General features: G+C 49.0%; 4 protein-coding genes; 3 read left to right on the top strand and 1 right to left on the bottom strand.

Annotated features, from left to right (window-relative positions):
- Positions 1–2,287: 2,287 nt before the first annotated feature.
- Positions 2,288–2,970, top strand: FFUJ_02589 (uncharacterized protein; the record flags this gene model as incomplete). XM_023574337.1 has 3 exons in its annotated part: positions 2,288–2,319; positions 2,386–2,561; positions 2,618–2,970. 3 exons carry the CDS (start codon positions 2,288–2,290, stop codon positions 2,968–2,970), a joined length of 561 nt encoding a protein of 186 aa, XP_023427712.1.
- An 827-nt stretch (positions 2,971–3,797) lies between these two features.
- Positions 3,798–4,341, top strand: FFUJ_02588 (uncharacterized protein; the record flags this gene model as incomplete). XM_023574336.1 has 2 exons in its annotated part: positions 3,798–4,104; positions 4,151–4,341. The coding sequence occupies 2 exons, from the start codon at positions 3,798–3,800 to the stop codon at positions 4,339–4,341; spliced, it is 498 nt and encodes a 165-aa protein (XP_023427711.1).
- Positions 4,342–7,707: 3,366 nt separating this feature from the next.
- Positions 7,708–8,438, top strand: FFUJ_02587 (uncharacterized protein; the record flags this gene model as incomplete). XM_023574335.1 has 2 exons in its annotated part: positions 7,708–7,969; positions 8,035–8,438. 2 exons carry the CDS (start codon positions 7,708–7,710, stop codon positions 8,436–8,438), a joined length of 666 nt encoding a protein of 221 aa, XP_023427710.1.
- Positions 8,439–9,336: 898 nt separating this feature from the next.
- FFUJ_02586 (uncharacterized protein) lies at positions 9,337–12,165 on the bottom strand (the record flags this gene model as incomplete). The annotated part of the gene is made up of 1 exon (XM_023574334.1): positions 9,337–12,165. One exon carries the CDS (start codon positions 12,163–12,165, stop codon positions 9,337–9,339), a length of 2,829 nt encoding a protein of 942 aa, XP_023427709.1.
- Between the last annotated feature and the right edge of the window lie 5,436 nt (positions 12,166–17,601).

Below are 17,601 nucleotides of genomic sequence, written 5' to 3'. Positions count from 1 at the left end.
ATTTAAGAAACAATGTACATCTTTTTCATTCGAGTGTTTCCTTCAATTACCTGTCCAAATTGCAAACTACAAGATTTCCTAATGTTCTATGTATTGTTAGACTGAATTTGCTTGCCAATCGTTCATAAACATTTCTCTATTTGTCATCACAAACATTATATCATTTGCAGACACTGTGGTTTTCGCCGAGTGACAAATCCTTTGCAAACTCTCACCTACTTATCGCGAGAGACGATTGTTTTAACACTTTAGCTATTAGACAGAAAAGACTGCTGTGGTTATTTTCAGTCGATAAAGCTGTGTTAGCCTGATATGGCAGAACGTCAGGGGCGATAAAATAACTTGAACACTCCTCACTCACTATAATAAATGCCCCGCATGGGAGCAGCTAAATACTCTATAGATACGGAGTAGGTACCTAGGTAGACAATCACTCAAGCAAATCGACATTACCTAATCCATGGAAGTTTCCACAGCATGGGAGTTTCCAGAGTCAACTATATCACGTGACCGATTCTATATAAAGGAAGCTCCATCCCACTTGGTCCAGATCCCATCACACTTGCATTCCCAGTTTCATATCTCCTCATTCAACCTCGTTGCGCAAGACTGCCAATATTTGGCAAAATACGCCGTCAACCACTCTCAACTCGCGTCTCTTTTGCTTCTGCGCAAAAACATGCCGCTTCTTATCATTTGTTAAAAAGCAAGGCCAGGCATGCCACACATCTCGCTCCCTCTTGACCGTGTTCGGTGAATCGATACCGCCCCCAAAGCGTAAGTTTAACTTGCACTGTTATTTACTATTATTAAGAAGATATTTATTGAATGGAAGCTAACAAATATAGTTTACACTATATTCACTGTCCGAAAAAAAAGCCGTCTCCTGGATTCCATCAGCCCTTGCTCCCTCTTGGCTGTGTTCAGGTGAACCGACACCAGCCTCAAAATGTAAGTCAATTTACTCTATTCCTATCATTTAGAAGATGATCACTCAACGCTAATAGATATAGATACATTATATCCACTGCCTTGAACATTCCGGGCGGGTTCCCTCTGATGCTGTGCCACGCACGGCTGCGTTATCCTGTGGCTGTACAACTCGAGCCCTCTATTCCAGTTGATGAGGGGACTTAGGCAATTTAACCTAAGCTTAGGGGGCTCTTTACTAAGTTTATCTTAGCACCCCCTTCTACAGTCTTATGCTCTCTAGCTCTCTGAGGGGCTGCTCGTACACCAGTTGCACACGGAGAGTTTACATATATATGTATATGTGTGTGTGTGTGCTGTTATATGCTGTTATATATTTGGAGTCTATGGTGAGTTACCCCTCCTCCAGTTGGTCAACCGTTGAATTCTGACATAATTTTGGAAGTTGTTCTTACTATAAATGCGCGTGACGTGGCAGTGTTCACCTGCGCCGACCTCTCAGCCCTCATGGGTATGCCAAATCTTTTTAGATATCGTCGTCCACTTGCATCTCTGTCGGCTCCTGATGTCGAAACTGCCACCAGTGAAGGCATTGAGGCTCAGTGCAATCATGACTTTGAAATTGCCAGAGTTCAAATTGACATCAGCAACTCGCTTCATGGCCTGTCGGAGGATAGCTGACCGACAAAGACGTTGAACAACTTGCGAAACTCGAGCCTCACCAGCGCTGTAACTGGCGAAGCAACCGTTCCATATAAATGACTCGGTATGTAGTTACTTATATGGCCCTGGCTTCTCACTGACCGCGCGCAGATCGTGCATGAACTCCGCTGCGAAATTAGTTCTGCCATCGCCTGACTCACAGCAGCCACTACGGACCAGCGCGTTAAGACATCCTCAGACAACCAGAAGAGACCAACGACCTAGCTATTGAGAACATACGGGCTCAGATAGATATAAGCAACTCGCTTCGTGGGTTATTTGCGATTCAGTACCGTCGGCAGGCAACTTAAGTGCCCTGGCCAACATCTAGCCATTGACAGCTTTCATGTCCAGGTTGACATCAGCAACCCGCTCTGTGGGTTATTCGAGATCCAGCACCGCCGCCAAGCCTACCGTGAAGCGGCGGCAGGCAATCCAAGTGCCTAGCTCACTGAAACCACAACTGATGCAAGCGTCGAGACCAACGATGTGGCCATCCAGAATCTCGGAGTCCAGATCGATATAAGCAACTCGCTCCATGGGTTGTTGGAAATTCAGCACCGTTGCCAAGCCTACCGTGAAGCGGCGGCAGGCAATCCAAGTGTCCTGCTTATATCGATGCCGATAGCCAACTGTGATATGCCCTTGGGAGGCGATGACTACTCGCCTAGCAGCAATCCTTTGGTGGTACGAGCTGAGCCCCGGTAGATCATCACCCTCGGGTGGATGATTGTGACATCGATCCGGAAACAGGCAAGCTGGTCCCTCCACCGCGATATGTCAAGATCCAGAAAGACATCGGCCGACTCTGAAGGCTGTGATTACCGGTTGCTTTGTCCCCGTTCTCTGTCGTTACACGCCCCCAAACGAAGCTTCGCGTATGAAACAATACACTTCGGCTACAGGATTTTTATCACCTTCGGCTTATGGTATGTCACCTCCCTTCTGATGTCAATACTATCTATCTCTAATAGTCTGTTTTTAGAGCCCGCTTCATCATCTATCACTATCGCTGTCGCATATAAAGTCCTCGATCGTCGCGATTACTTCTCAACAAAGGCACGCACATCGAAATTCACGACTGGCGCCTTCTATCTCACCTCCTTAGAACAAACTTGTATTCAAGCACCTAGCGGAAAAGTTCAAGTTCACCACTACCAAGCCCCAACATTCAATCGCTTCGCCGAGAAGATCGTTGGTGTTCTTTCACTCCTCCCTTCCTTCATATTGTTTCCCTTCATATCACCTTTCGAGCTCTGTTGTCCCGTCGCCATCCTTCGCGCCGCTGTTTGCACCTCTGTTTCTACACATCGCCGTGTTTCTAGGACAATTTTTTAAACAAAGGCATGCACATCGAAATTCACGACTGGCGCCTTTTATCTCACCTTGGAATAAACTTGTGTTCAAGCACCTAGCGGAAAAGTTCAAGGACAATCTTTTCAATAAAGGCACGCACATCGAAATTCACAACTGGCGCTTCTTATCCTATCTTACGACATAAAAAGACAAGCGTGTCAGATAAATGCAGCATCTACTTGTCGGTATGTTCAGATTCACAGACAAGTGGGTTGCCCAAGACGTAAGCTCAACTTACTTTTCATCTTTACAGAGAAGATCTAATGGAAGTAGGCATCACCATGTTCACTAACTCAAACATTTTCTCACTTGGTTTTCCAATATATCCTAAACTTAGCAAAGGTATCCTAAACTCAGAAAAAGCTATCCTAAGTTTATGCTAATTTACCTAAGTCTTTGTCATTTAGGATTAGGTTATTGGGTTTCCTTACCTCCTCTATCTAGGCCACTCGCCGTGTTCTGAACCGAGGTCAATCACTAATTGATTTCCCGCCAATTGATGTATCATGAGATGTGCAGTATGACCCAGCTTGTATCCCTGCCCCAGACGATATGAGGTCCGAATGCGAAGACATGAAGGCCAGCCAGGCTAGAACCCAGTCAGATCGCAACTCATACCGGGGCCAAGTCGGGGCTCTCAATGTACAACTTGGGTTGAACATCTCATCTTCCTGCCAAGTATAGCTTTGGCTGCGCAAAACACCCCTTGCATAGAATCATCCCAGAAGAAGGTTCCAATGCCTGGTTGTTAAAGCATGTGGCGCCAGAAGAGTTGATAGCCACCAAAGCCAGTCTCTCTCCAGGTGCATATGGAAACCCTTAATTTGACCGCTGGTCATCTGTCTCCAGACGCTGTTTGGAAAGCAGCCGAGGAGAGTACCAAGAACTCATCACTGGCCCATGAACCACAAGAGGGGATAACCACCAACGCTGATCCCCCCATTGAGCCTGCTTCACCAAGCACAATTGGAGGTGTCACGACTCAAAAGCCCGAGTCATCAGATGCATCAGATGGCGATACCGACCTTGAGGAATCGTCCTCGGTCTCTCAAAGAGAGGTCATCTCGAAACTCGAAGAAAAGATCCGGGTGTTGGAATCCCTGCTGTGGGATAGCAGTGAGTCCAGCTCGGTTCTCACGACTCAAAAAGCCTGAGTCATCAGATGGCGATGCCGACCTTGAGGGGTTATCCTCGGTCTCTCAAGGAGAGATCATCTCGAAACTTGAAGACAAGATCCGGGTGTTGGAACCCCACTGTGGGAAAGCAGTAACCAACTTAGTTCTCACGACTCCTTATGCATCTTTAAAGCGAAAGGTGCAAGAGGAGCAGTATGACCAATCTCCAAAAGGATAAAACCAGTATCTCGGATCAGCTTGGAAATATGCACATCCCCCCCCCGACGTCGCAGGCCGATACATGAGTGTCGTCCACAACGAGGTGTTCCGTATCGCAGGCAAACCTAGCCGACTTCGACGTGCGATCAGATGTGGGCCGTTGCCCTGTCGAAACATGCCTTGGAAAAAGTGTATTCAGAAGAAGAAAAGTCCTAGACCGTCACCGGAGACGTTGTCACCGGCCTGTCGTGCAATGAGACAACAGTAGGATGGCATCGACGGATAGAAGAAATTAGTTTTAGGAAAGTTCTCAGAAGAAGATATCTTCGGACATGAGCTGTGAGAGCTGTGACTCATATGATATTTTTGGTTTATTTGGCAGCAGATAAGTCTTCTAAACTCTTACTGTTTGCCGCCTCTGGGGGTACATATAGAGATCACATTGATGTCATCTCATGAAGTCTACTCGGGAAGCAAGAAAATCAGACCTTGATACAGGGGGTCAAAATAAACTCATCAAAAGGAACCCTAAAGGTATCCTAAAGTTAATAAAAATACCCTAAGCTTAGCAAAGATATTCTAAACTTATCCTAAATTTATGCTAAGTTACCTAAGTCTTTTTGTCATTTAGTTGGGATAGAGGCATGAGTTTTCCATCTCTACCTTCCTCCTCCCATCAGTTCATCTCCCCGGGAGTCGCTGGTCGATACCTGAGTGTCGTCCACAACGAGGTGTTCCGTGTCGCAGGCAGAGCTGGGCTCATCAATCCAGCCGACTTTGACGTGGGATCAGATGGCGTCATTGGGTTGTCGAAACATGCCTTGAAAAAGGTATATTCAGACGACAAGTCCTAGATCGCTACCGGAGACGTTGGTGGGCATTCAAGGGGTAATCATCATAAAGTGGTTATTTTGGTATGATGGATCATCTACACATCATGGGTTCATATAAGAGCTGCTATGATGGAGCGAGTTTGGTCTTGTCTCTTCCACATGTCTTCAATGGGGGCCTTTTTATTCAATAGAGTTCCAGCCATCTGCTCGGCGATTGATGGCATTCAAATAAGCACAAGTCAAGGTTTACGTGTAGACAATCAGACTCAAGACTATAATACAGATCACGCCTCATGTCTATACAATCTTTGAAAGGGCCCAAGTTTGACCGCATCAAATTTAGCATCTCCTGTTGTGCCATGTCTGCCATTTCCCTTGAATATTAGCTGACAACACTTGTCATTTCACCCAACTGGTCCTACTTGTGGATATCGTCAGCCATAGTCTCCAGAATACTCTAGAACGTGGCTCTAGACAGCTGAACAGGTAAGTGTTTATGCGAAGGCCATAACCAAGTGATTTCACATGAACTGCAAACCTCTTTTTTCGCTCGAGTTTTCCAACTTTGGGACTCAAATGAAACTCAGATATATATCCCTTCCTCAGCTGGCCCCTAGGACATTAAAAGAGACATCCTTTGAAGCTGGATATCTCAAAGACAACCTTCCCATTACTCCATCAAAGCGCGAGCGAGGAGCAACCGTGCAAGATAGGTAACATTAATCGGCTGGCCAACAAACCCGCCTACCTGAGTGTCGAGTTTAGTTCTGACGGGAGTCAGAGGGCAAAGAGCTCCGTCTTGTCTGGAGAGACAAGGCAGGCAGCAGGGCCCCCGTCGACTAAGGTACGTCAAGTACAAGGAAGGGATAGGTAGCCAAGGCAAAAGCACTGGAATTCGAGACGCTATCACCAGATGGGACCGAGACGAGAGGTTCAGAGTGAAGGAATACAACACGAAAGTCATCGTTGCACTTGCCTGGATGCGAATCGTTAGATTTGCTGAGGCAGGGACCCAAGACACCCATCCCCTATATTGCTTCAGACCCTTCAGGTTAACGACAGAATGATGCCATGCAAACTTATCAGTGATGAGTTTGCAGAGTACTTTGAGGTGATAAAGGAGGTCTATAAGGGCCGTAGCAATACCTAAGCATGCAATTTTTACTTGAACAAATAAATACTGCCTTGAATCATCACTACTATCAGGCCAGATAAAGACATGGAAACACTTTAAACTCACGATATAAGCATTGGCGGTGTAAGGGTTCCTCTCTCAGCACGGGGACGGGAATTTTTTCCCACGATCGCGCACTCGGGCTCTCAAACGTACGTGGGCCACAGCGGGACGGCACGCGAGGTCTCCATTTTGGCTTTTCAGCCCTACGGGTCACTTCAACGTGTCTAACGGTTGATCGAGTATTCGACATTTGTGAGTCAGTTTGTGAAAATTCTGAATAGAACAACGAGGTTGAGCATGTTTGAGTTGGCAGCGGACATCATCCATGTAAGTCGGGCCCTCGCTAAAGATGTGTAGCGAGTTAGGTTGTGCTGTAGAATACGCGAACTGTTGAATTGCTGTAGCCTCGGGCTTCACCGTCTGCTGATTTTTACATAAGTGGTCCTCCGTGGCAAAGCATATGCTGTGCTGTAACAGTAACAGTTGCAGTTACAGCAAGATGTTGTTATTGTTGGTATAAAGTCGTGCGTGTGCTCGCTCATGTATGTATCATGCAAGGATATTTCTCTACTCAGCCTCTGTAACACAAGACAAGTGGATACACAAGGGTTGTACCATTTTTGCGAATTCACAAATAAATAGGTAACTAATTAAGCCTCCATCACCTCATAGAGCAAGTCAACAATACTGAACCGTGCTGCTCGAAGCGACTCTCGCATATCGTTCATCAATTTCACTGTGGAGGATCATCAATCAACACTGGACCCCCCTGCATCTTCAGTTTTCACTTCCAGCCCCTCCTCTCTACATACGTCTCTCCTCAGTTCAGTTCAGTCCCGTTCAGGCCAGTTCGCCGCGAGATGCGCAGACTACAGCAGAGAATCAGAACTCAACAAAGCCAAGCTCCAAGCTAAAACGAGAAGAAAAGACTCGGACTGGACGACACTCCCAGCTCTCAGGGGTTGCAACTGTACAGTGGTGGAGTAGCCACAAGAGACCCCTGAAACGCGCGAATCGTATCTCCAGCCACTCGAATTTACGGTGAAGAAGGATCATCGCGTGTGTGTCCCGTGCGTGCGTGCCCGCCGTGGCCCCTCCGAGACTTGACACTACTGTACCTCACTCTTACAGTACATACAGCTCTGACTTGCATCTCGTTCGCAGCAGCGCACATCTTTAGTCTCCTCGTTCCGATCCTGATTTTCCTCAGAATCAAAGTGAGGATCAATCAACGACAAGACACAATTCTCCAATTGAATCAACAGCGCCTTTTCTTTCCCGAATGCGCACAGTCTGAGGTTTCTCCCTCTCTCTCTCTCACTCTCATTCTGAAACCTCACCACCAAAAACTTCCCACCGAGAATCCTCAAAAAATATGGGCTTCCTCGACTGGAACGACGGTGCCTCCGTCCTCTCAGGCAGATCTCGCCGTCACAAATCCTCTCGCTCTCACAAGAAGCGCCGTTCGCGATCCCGCTCCCGCTCTAGCTCCCGTGAGCGTGAGCGTGGTCGTGGTGGCTTCGCCGATATGGCAGACTCCTTCTTTGGCGGAGATCGCTATGGCAAGCACAATTCCTCGCGCTCTTCATTCTTTGGGCTTGGCGGTAACAACAGCCGCTCCAGCTTCTTTGGAAACAGTAATTCTACCCCTCCCAGCCTCATACCTCGGAATCCAAAGGTTGCTAACTAGCTGACTACCTAGGTCGCTCGTCTTACTACAAGCGCTCCCCACGTCAAGGCTTCGTCCAGAAGACATACAAGCAACTCAAACGTCTCCTCCGCGACCTCGTCCACTGGGCTAAGCGCCACCCATGGAAGGTTTTCTTCGTCGTTATCATGCCCCTCATCACGGGCGGAGCTCTGACTGCCCTTCTTGCCCGCTTCGGCCTCCGTATCCCACCAGCCATTGAGCGCATGCTCGGTGTCGCCTCCAAGGCTGCCACCGGCGACTCCTCCGGCCTCGTAGGCGAAGCTGTCCGCATGGCCAGCGGTTTCGGCGGCAACAGCGCTGTTCGCGTAGAGCGCGACACGCACTCCTACAGCGGTGGCGGCGGTGGTGGCGATACTTGGGGCGGTTTTGCTGATATGGCCAAGAAGTGGATGTGATGTTACTTCAGCGAGATGGCGTCTTTGCTTCGGACTTTTTGACACTACCTTTTTTGACTGACGAGACGCACGCAATTGGCTTTGCTTGAGGCGTTTCAGGAACGGAACGGAACGGAATGGAATGGTAGGGATTTACTTGGGAGGATTATTGTGCCCTCATCGCCATTACTGTTGCTTGTACATAGAGACTGCAAGGTAGCATTCTTGAATACATCTCACGACTTAATGACCCCTGACTATTTGGCTCTGTACCTGTCTGGAGAATGTGATCACCTTCTTCCCAACCTCTACAATATCATCCTTGTCCCGAAACAGACCCAACATTCATCATGTCAGGAATAGGGTTACGAGGCATACCTCACTCACGTCGTCGTAAAATTCAAGCTCAGAGTCATTTCAGCACTATGTTCATTACTAGTTCTGTGCATTTACCAGCCGCCTCCGCAAAATACCTAGTTAGATCTCATATTGACAGCGGCATAGATGCCACATTTGGGTTGTCCAACTCCCTGAGGAGTCAAAGCTACCCAAGTATCTGACTCAACCATCGGCCCTGTCGACCTGGGAGTCAGGTACCAGAGGCAATGCCAGATACCAATGCTATTCATGCAATCATTAACCTCTGCGCCCCATTCCGTTCCTTAAACTAAAATACTTGGGTTTCCATCGATCCAAGGCCCGTACCAGTTCGGTTGATGCCTTGCTTCTTGACCAATAATGTTCATATGGCCATTACTCCATGCAGTGGCCCCAAATAGAGTCGACTTAATAAGGCTGCCGAGTAAAGCTTCTCGGTTGTGGGATGCCATAAAGAATATTGTACATGCACCGTGCAATTGCAACGGCAGTCATAGAACGCCAACGCTGTAGAGTTTCTTCAAGTCGCACATCTCAATCATTACTTCGCCTCCCCCTCTTTCTCCTTAGCGGGCTTCCAAAACTGCATCATTCGACCCAGTTTCTTCGTTCTGCTACTCTTTGCTTTCTTGTGGTTCTCGTCGTTGTCCAGTGTGACCTCCATTGAGAGCTTGCTCCGTTCACCATGCGAGCTACTGATGAGACGGCTGAGGCTGGCAAGACTCGATCGACGTCGTCCGAAAGCAGCAGAGGAAACCGAAACTGGTCGAGGTTCTCGGAGAGCGGGCTGGGATTGACGCTGGCTGGGCAGGAACATGCTTTCCCTCGTCATTGTAGAGTTGCTAGATGTCAATGACGGGATATCATAATCCACCGAAACTCGAACCTCGGGTCCAGGCTCTCCCATCAAAAGCAGAGACCGAAAGTTGTTCTCGTCGGTAACTGATGAGGGAGCGGTTGAGATTCGCTGGACCTCAACGGACATAGGAGACCGAGGAGACGGGAAAGAAGACGAGTAGCTCATAGCATAAGGGCTGTTCGGAACATTGGCTGGTGCAGGAAGATGCAAGGGGCTGACTTCACCAGGTGACAGATCCTTGGTGCCTGAGAACCTTCTCAATGAAGAAGGGGTAGAATCAGTAGCCTCGGTTCGCTCAGCAGGCATGAAAGGGGATCGAAAAATCACACTTGGCATCTCCTCGGCGATAACGCTTTCGTGTAAAGATGACCTCGAGCGCTCACCCCGCACCGTAGTCGCAGATATTTGATCCTTGTCACTCAGGCTGGAGGTGGTTCGTCTCATGGCCTGGTTCGGTTGACTTGAGCTGTGTATTGAAAGCTTGTCTTGCGAGTCACGTAAGGGATCTCTTGTAACAGCAGCTGGAGGTGTAGCATCACTGTCAGAGTCAGTCTCTTCTTCAGAAGAGTCATCTGTTGTCCCAGATCTGGCGTTGTCGTCGTCATCCTCTTCATCTTCTTCGAAAACATCGGCCATTGTTGAACTACTGTTGTAGCGGTGCATGCCAGCACGGCCTGGATCAAATGGAGGTAGATCGGGAGCAGATTCTGCTCGACGATGATAATGCATACCAGGACCACTAAAGCCCTTCATGCCTTGAGCACTATGGAGTCGCCGCTTACCGGCACCGCCAGCAGCTCGTTGCGCTGCCTCCCACTCTGGATTGAGTGGTAGAGGAGTGTTGAACGGGCCGAGAGCTGCATCGAGGTCGATCATAGGATATGATGATTCATCTGCTGATCGCTTCGGTGCTTCATCTTGAGGGATGTCGGGGGATTCGGTGACTGTGAGAGTTGGTGTCGAAATTTCCAACAATTCAGGCTCTCCATACATGGCATCCTCGCCTTCATATGGAGCGACTCTAGGGGCTGGAGGAGTTGGAGGTCGGCCGCCTTCAGATTTTGATCGCTTGCTGTGAGATTTAGGCTTTCGTGGCAATATAGCCCCAGCCCAGCCTTTCACCTTCTTCTTCTTCTTCTTCTTCTTACTCTTTTTGCTGCTCTTACTCTTGACGGTGGCGTTTTCAGCATTTTGGCCAACTGGATCAACTCCGTGTCCAGTCACGGGCAATGCCTTTGTTAACAGATCAATTGACCCGGCGCTCTGTGGTCTCTTGCCAGGTGATGTATTTCCAGTTGATGAGTCTCGAACGAAAAATGACCAGCGCTTCCTTGTCGGACTTGGTTCAGGATCTTCCGCTTTGGGAGCCTCAGCAAAATTGAGTAATGTCGGAATCGAATTTCGACGTTTTGGTGAAGATGGCGTGTTAGCTTGATCAGGAGTACGCTCGAGAATAGCGCCTGCAGTGCTTGGCCTCGAATCTGAAATTTCGCGAGTTGATGTTTGAGATAATGGCGAAGGACTATCACGGCCGTTATGAGATGCAGCTGAAACAATTGACGATATGCTGCCAGATACAGAGTGCCCAGGTCGCGCTGTTACGGTACTGGAAGTCTCATTAGAGACTAGGGACAAGGGTCGTGGGATAAACTCAAGCGTGTCAGAGAAGCCGACACGAGCCTTGGGTTGCTTGGGGCTCTCGCTCGGTGGAGGGACTGAAACAAGCTTCTCAGTTTCCTTTGGCGCCTCGGGTTCAGGAACAGATTCAGGCTCAGGTACAACCTTCTCATCTAGAGGTAGAGATGGCTGGTTACTAGGCTGGCCGAAGGTGGTAGGGCTAGTCGGTGCACTGTTTCCTCGACCAGCGGCATCAAAGACGGGAGGCTGGAGAATTGGTAAGTCATTTGTTGAGATAGCGCCTGAAATCCCTCGTCGATGGCCTCTTCTTGGTGGTTGAAATGTCGGTGTTACGAGTCCACTCTCTGACTTGGTAGGACTAGTGCTCATGATGGCGATCGAGTTGCCCTCGCGGATCCGTCCCCCAACAAATTCACTCCCACCTCTTCGATGTCCATGGCCGCCAGGTCGCTGTGATGAAGCAATGTTTCTGGGAGAATGAGGCGAAATTGGAGGGGTCAGGAGAAAATTGTTCTCGCGGTCTGGCGAAAGTAGAGCACCAGGGTTGAAACTAAAGTCAGGCAATGCCGAACGAGACTGTCCGTCTGCATTTTCAGCAGAAAACCCAAAGCTAAAGTTGGGAGTCTCAATGGCCGACATTGGACGACGTCCGGTCGCCCGCGAGAAGGAAGAGGGCGCGGACGCCGGGGCTGGCGGTTTGGCTGGAAAGACGAATGGAGGGTTTGGCGGCGGCTCATCGAGCTGAGCCTGTGATTCAACCGAATGGGGGCCAGCAAATGAGTTCATTGAGGAAGCGAATCGATCGGAAGGGCTATCGAACGCTGGGCCGGGAGTTGGACGGGTTAGCCGCTCGGGGCCAAATGCGGTTGCCATCTTCTCCTCAGCCGCGCAGCGGCAACGAAGTGATGGACAACAATGTGTGAATTAAAGGTTCATAGGACAAGCAAGGCAACCGTTCCAGAACCGCCGGGCTCGCTTAATTATTCGGTTCGAGCAATTGTATAACAATGGTGTTGGCGCTTTCGAAGAGAGTCGCGTCTGAGGCGTCACAAGCATCGATCAGTATAGATCTTGATATTGAGATTGAGCACGCAAAAAAGGCAACGAGTGTTGGCCTCGAGAAAACAATATTGCTACAAATAATGGCGAGCAAGTCGTACTGGGGCAACGGACCAGATAACACGGCAGCAACAGGCTTGGAAGTCGTCGAGATGAATCGCGGAAAATTGGCTGGACGAACAACTCGAATGGTGGATGTTAAAACTATGGTATGTAAAGAAAAGGAGTGGACGGCCAAGACCAGCGCAACTCTACAAAAACAAGAGAGCAACTGGAATCGCACCAAGAAAGAAGAGGTCGGGAGGAGGAAGAAAGAAAATCTTCGCTCGCAAAGGCGGCGTTTTCGATTTGAGGTGCGGCCGGAGAGATGAAGAAGAGAGGACGGGACGGGACGGGGGAGGGGGGGGATAAAACGCGATTTCGTGATAAAAGGTAGGCCAGAGGGAAAGAGGTAAAGCCAAATGCACTTGTGTTCAGCCACGCCCAGCAAGCGCAAGTGTATGCAAGTGCAAGGGGTCCCCACTGCCAACTGTGATGGGGGTACGTATGGGCAGGTACCGCTGCAACCAACACGACTGCGAATGGACGGCCGGAAATGGCCAGGGAGGACATGCATCTCTAGTACCTCTGCGCTTCCTTCCAACTTTGGCCAGGCCCCAGGCCCAAAGGTAGGCCCCCTAGTCTTGGTAGTTCATGATCCCTAATCCCTAGTCCCTTAGTTCTTAGTCCAGGTACCTGGCTTGCTGGCGTGGTCCTGGACAATCCGCCCTGGCATCCACAGTCCACACTCGAGAGAGACACGACATGGCCAAGGGGCGCCACCTCTCTCGGGGACTCCAGCTGCCCGTGTTGGCTGCCAAGATTGGATCGAGTGGATGCCAGTGGAAGGCGGTTCATGAATCGACTCGGTGTTAGGGTGACCCGATCAAGAAGCCGAGGGAACCCAAAAGGGATTGTGTGTGATCAACTATGCTACTTTTTGGTAACATGTGTGCAGTCTGATGCATTGTGAAAACACCTACTGTACTAAAACGTGGAGAATATCTGGGCATACATGTCCAAGGGAGTCTTATCAAAAACACATATAGACAGTCCTTGCGTTTGTCGTTTGTTCTGACTTTCATTCTTCCAAGGCGGCAGCGGTAAGCACCCAGGCACCCCTTCGCTAGACCTGGGTTTCTTTCCCTTCATGAATTCTGCCTCTCCAGGGGCGGCCGGGCCTCCTCGACTCCGCTTGGTGGTGGAGCTTTTCTTTTTCATCCACGCCAAAACCTGACCCGCACTGTGTTGTCCTTGAGGCAAATTGCACCAAGCGGTCATTCTTCTTGTTATTGTCTTGACTGGACGATAATAATTTTCGGATATGCCATCTTATGCTGTCAAATATCAATTAATCTATCTCTGCTATTCATGACAATCTGACAAGAGCATAATCTTTTTATTGCGCTATAAGCCATGAACAAACCCTTCTGCTCCTCGCCCAATCTTACTGAAACAGGACAGCATTACCATCATGGATATTGATCTTCATCAACTGCAGTGGTGCACTTTCATGGCGGTCACCATCTCATAACAGGTACTGTCAATATCGGTACGTGAGACTCCAAGTCCACATCTGCACTGTGACCTCGTAGGTCAACTACAAAGTATCCCCTGGCTCCTTGTTCGTTCGCGGCACTGCGAACGCTCTCGAGGTGGTTCCTGCTGCTCTGTTGGGCGCTGCAGGCCTCTGTTATTCGTCTGCTGTTTCTGTCAGGGGCCACTTAACAACCCTGCCCATGTCACCCTCAGTGCGCGCCGTGTACCTGCACCTAAGTTGCACTTGTGCATGCAGACAAAAGCGCTGCAAGCCCACGGCAGATGGAGGAAGATGCAACGGAGCAATCTTGAGCAAGTGACATCAAGCGTTGAACCTAATTCATGTTGGAAGGACAACTCCATCGTGTGAGAGAGACTCGACTCTCTGTTGGCAATTATTCCCGATGCTCCATATCGATGATCTTCAATCCTCCCATGCCCAAACTCACCAAGCGCCTTTACCAGGATGGCCTCCAGGTTTGAGAGCGGGGGAGGCGAACACCAAAGTGGAGGTCAAGGGATGAGTAACGGTTACAGCGGGCGGCACGATGTCTTGCTCAATGGCCGCGACAATCTAACGGCCTTGGCGGTTGCGCATGAAAATCAAGTATCGATGGCCTTGGCGAGGCATCATAGATAACTATCACGAAAGTCGTTTCTTCAGACATTTGCCAAACTCTGAAAAGAAGCTAGCTAGAAGTTGTTCACACCATCAAACGCTGCGAACAGGAAGAGATCCCAGTCGATTAGCGACCGGCTGAGTTGCAATAAGCATTGCTACCGTTTGGTGGTCAGCGGGCAGCTGCAGGTCAGGATTCGGATGATAACCGGCTGGCCACTTTGAGAATACAATTCATGGGCCCGAGTTAGCTTCAATCAGCAGGTCTCTCTTATCGACGGCCTGGCGGAACGTCTGTACCGGTCCAAGAGGTCGGTGATACATGAGCGGGAAAGCTTCACGGCCAGAGGATTCGACGATTTGTCTTGAACAAAAGTTTCTGGCGCAGCCTTCGCCTAGAAATTATCGTAAGATGCATGATTGATTTTGCATTTGTGTCGCTGTACAAAGTTTTCGGTGATTTCTCTGCAACCCATACACAGCTGTACCTTGATCTGGTGTAAGTCAGAGGCCAATCATATCCACTGAGAGACCAGGAGGCTGTTGTAGTAGGCAGCCACCAACGAACAGATCGATCTCAAGAAAGGGCGGGACCTAGATCAACGGTACCTTCCATTGAAACACCACAACAACTAAAGTTAAGGTAGGGAGTTCAAACGACACGATAGTTTCCGCATGCAACAATCATGAATTCATATTCCTATGTGATAGTGCCGAGCCATCCGCCGCCAACACGCCTTGTCAGAAACAAAGCAGGCTTATGTATATCTATCTACTCTCAACCTCACTAATTCACACCAACCGTGTAAACTATCGTACAGACGAGACATGGCTTGCATGATGAATCGGGGCTAGAACCAGTCGTCAACTGCTATGCGCCACAAGAGCCCAGAAAGATACAATACGATGCTGTATACAGTATGGCGGAGCGCATATCTGTTGTGTTGTGCTGTGTTGTGTTAGGTATTTTGCATTTGCGGGTTTTATTGAGTTCTTATCCGTTGCTTTTTCCTTCTTCCCCCGTTGGTTGACCTGAGATCTGTCCAGGGTGAGCTGGCAGGCCACCTGGCCCATCGGCCTGACCAGGTCAGAGATTACGAGGTCGAGAACACGACCACAACAAACCGATTCATCAGAACAATAACCCCAGGACTTATCAAGTTAGTTAGGTTGTGATCTATCAACAGGGTTGCCAGGAGCCCTTGAAGATTACGTACTGCCCTCGTCCGAGCGCTCTGGTTTACAGGCCAAAGAGTTCCGATTTTAGATCTTGACAGATGGGGGTCAGTCGACTGACCCATTGTATCTCAACGGGAAAGCTGTTTGCCGAGCGTATCACCAGTTACTTGTTTTGCTATTTACATTTTCTCATCATACTGACATCTCGGTCAGTGGAAAGCCTTGATCTTGGTTATAGTCCCAGCTTAACGCTATCCTCGCTACGCACGGGGCCAGGAACAGCCTTAATCCCCCTTGTCTATTCCCACACTGATACCCGTCCGTACCTGAAAGTCATTCCTTGATTGAGACCTTGAAAGATGTGGCAGCTGATGACGGATGCGGTTGAGGCTGAGGCTGCTGCCCATCTGTGCGTGCAGGGACATTTGTACAAAAAGCACTTTGCCTTGTTCATCTGGGACGGGAAGTTCACCAAGGCAACGGTATCAGACTGCATCCTGATTGGCTTTTGCTTTGATTTACTGTCTAATTAATGGCTTTTCTAAATTCACAGCACGTCAGACAAGCCGACGGGTTGATCATGGAGCTGTCTCTATCATGGATGGTTTGTTTCAACAAACTCAATCCGGGTGTTGACAGTTACCGAGCTTGAAATGACAGGCGCCCCTCCCGTGTAACAATGGCAACAATTTTGATCTCGAATTGAACTGCATTGACAATCTATTGCTCTACGCGCTTATACACTGCTTCCCCAACAAAGGTTATCCTGGCCTGCCTGATAATCATATTTAACGTCAGATCTACACCAATATCCGACGACACCGCCAAATCATGCACAGACTAAAATGATCTCAAGGTACTTGGCGCATCGGAAATATGGCCGAACTCGGTATAAACAAGACGGGACGGTGTTCAAAGACTCGACAACGCCTAAATTAAGCATGGCGGAACAATTTAAGCAAAACACAAGTTGCATCTGTTGATCGATGGTTGTCGTGACAATTGTGTGTTGGCAAACAAAGCAATTGCATGATATCACAGCTCTACAAGCTCTACAAACCTGCATGCATACGGTGCCTGCCAAGGGTCAGTTTTGGCACCTTGTAACATTGACTCCTCATGTCTCTCTTTCATCCCTCGTGTCTTGCCCAGACCTGGGGGTTCACGGACAGACTCTCTCATGGAGCCAGGTCCACCAGCTAAGCCACTATACAAGGATTCTCCCTCTTTCGAGCCTTCGAATTCCCCCGTTTTGCTCCACCGTGCACTCATAATCGGCCAATATCACGGTCGAGAAGAAAAAAGAGGCTGGCAAATCCCATCTCAGGTCAGCCTGCCACCGTTCAGCTCATCCACGAATAACCTCCCTCAGGCGCATCGCGATGAAATGAAGGCTTTCTTATATGCATAAGCAATCTCGCCAACATCTCAACGAGGAAGCTATGTTATCCCGCTCGACACGGGCGGCATTCCTATTATTATCTGCAACGGTAATAAGCCAATTTGCCCAGCTAATTACGATTTCCTCTTCATTCCGTCATGAGATCCATCTCCCTGCGTTGCGGTGAAGGAGGCCTCGGACAGGACAGGACAGATTCCCAAAAATATCTACCGTGTTTTCAATGGGGTTGAGAAATACCCGAACTTAGCACGCGATGGTTCATCGTCATTTCGTGGCCTTGGCTCTGGGCTCATGATAGACGGGATGTCATTTATGTAGGATTCGGCCACGATACCGAAGGAACATGGCCTAATCTGGCTTCTAACCCGCATCAGTCGTGTCCCACTATGACATTGTAGTGTCATGGATGCTGATTACGATGAGCCCGATTAATCCTCGCGTCAATATAGGTGTTCATCCATACTCTCTCACA

This window comes from Fusarium fujikuroi, chromosome FFUJ_chr03, assembly GCF_900079805.1.
Source record: "Fusarium fujikuroi IMI 58289 draft genome, chromosome FFUJ_chr03".
NCBI lineage: Eukaryota > Fungi > Ascomycota > Sordariomycetes > Hypocreales > Nectriaceae > Fusarium > Fusarium fujikuroi.
Note: the sequence above shows the minus strand (reverse complement) of the source record. Positions and strands in the feature narration are given on the sequence as shown.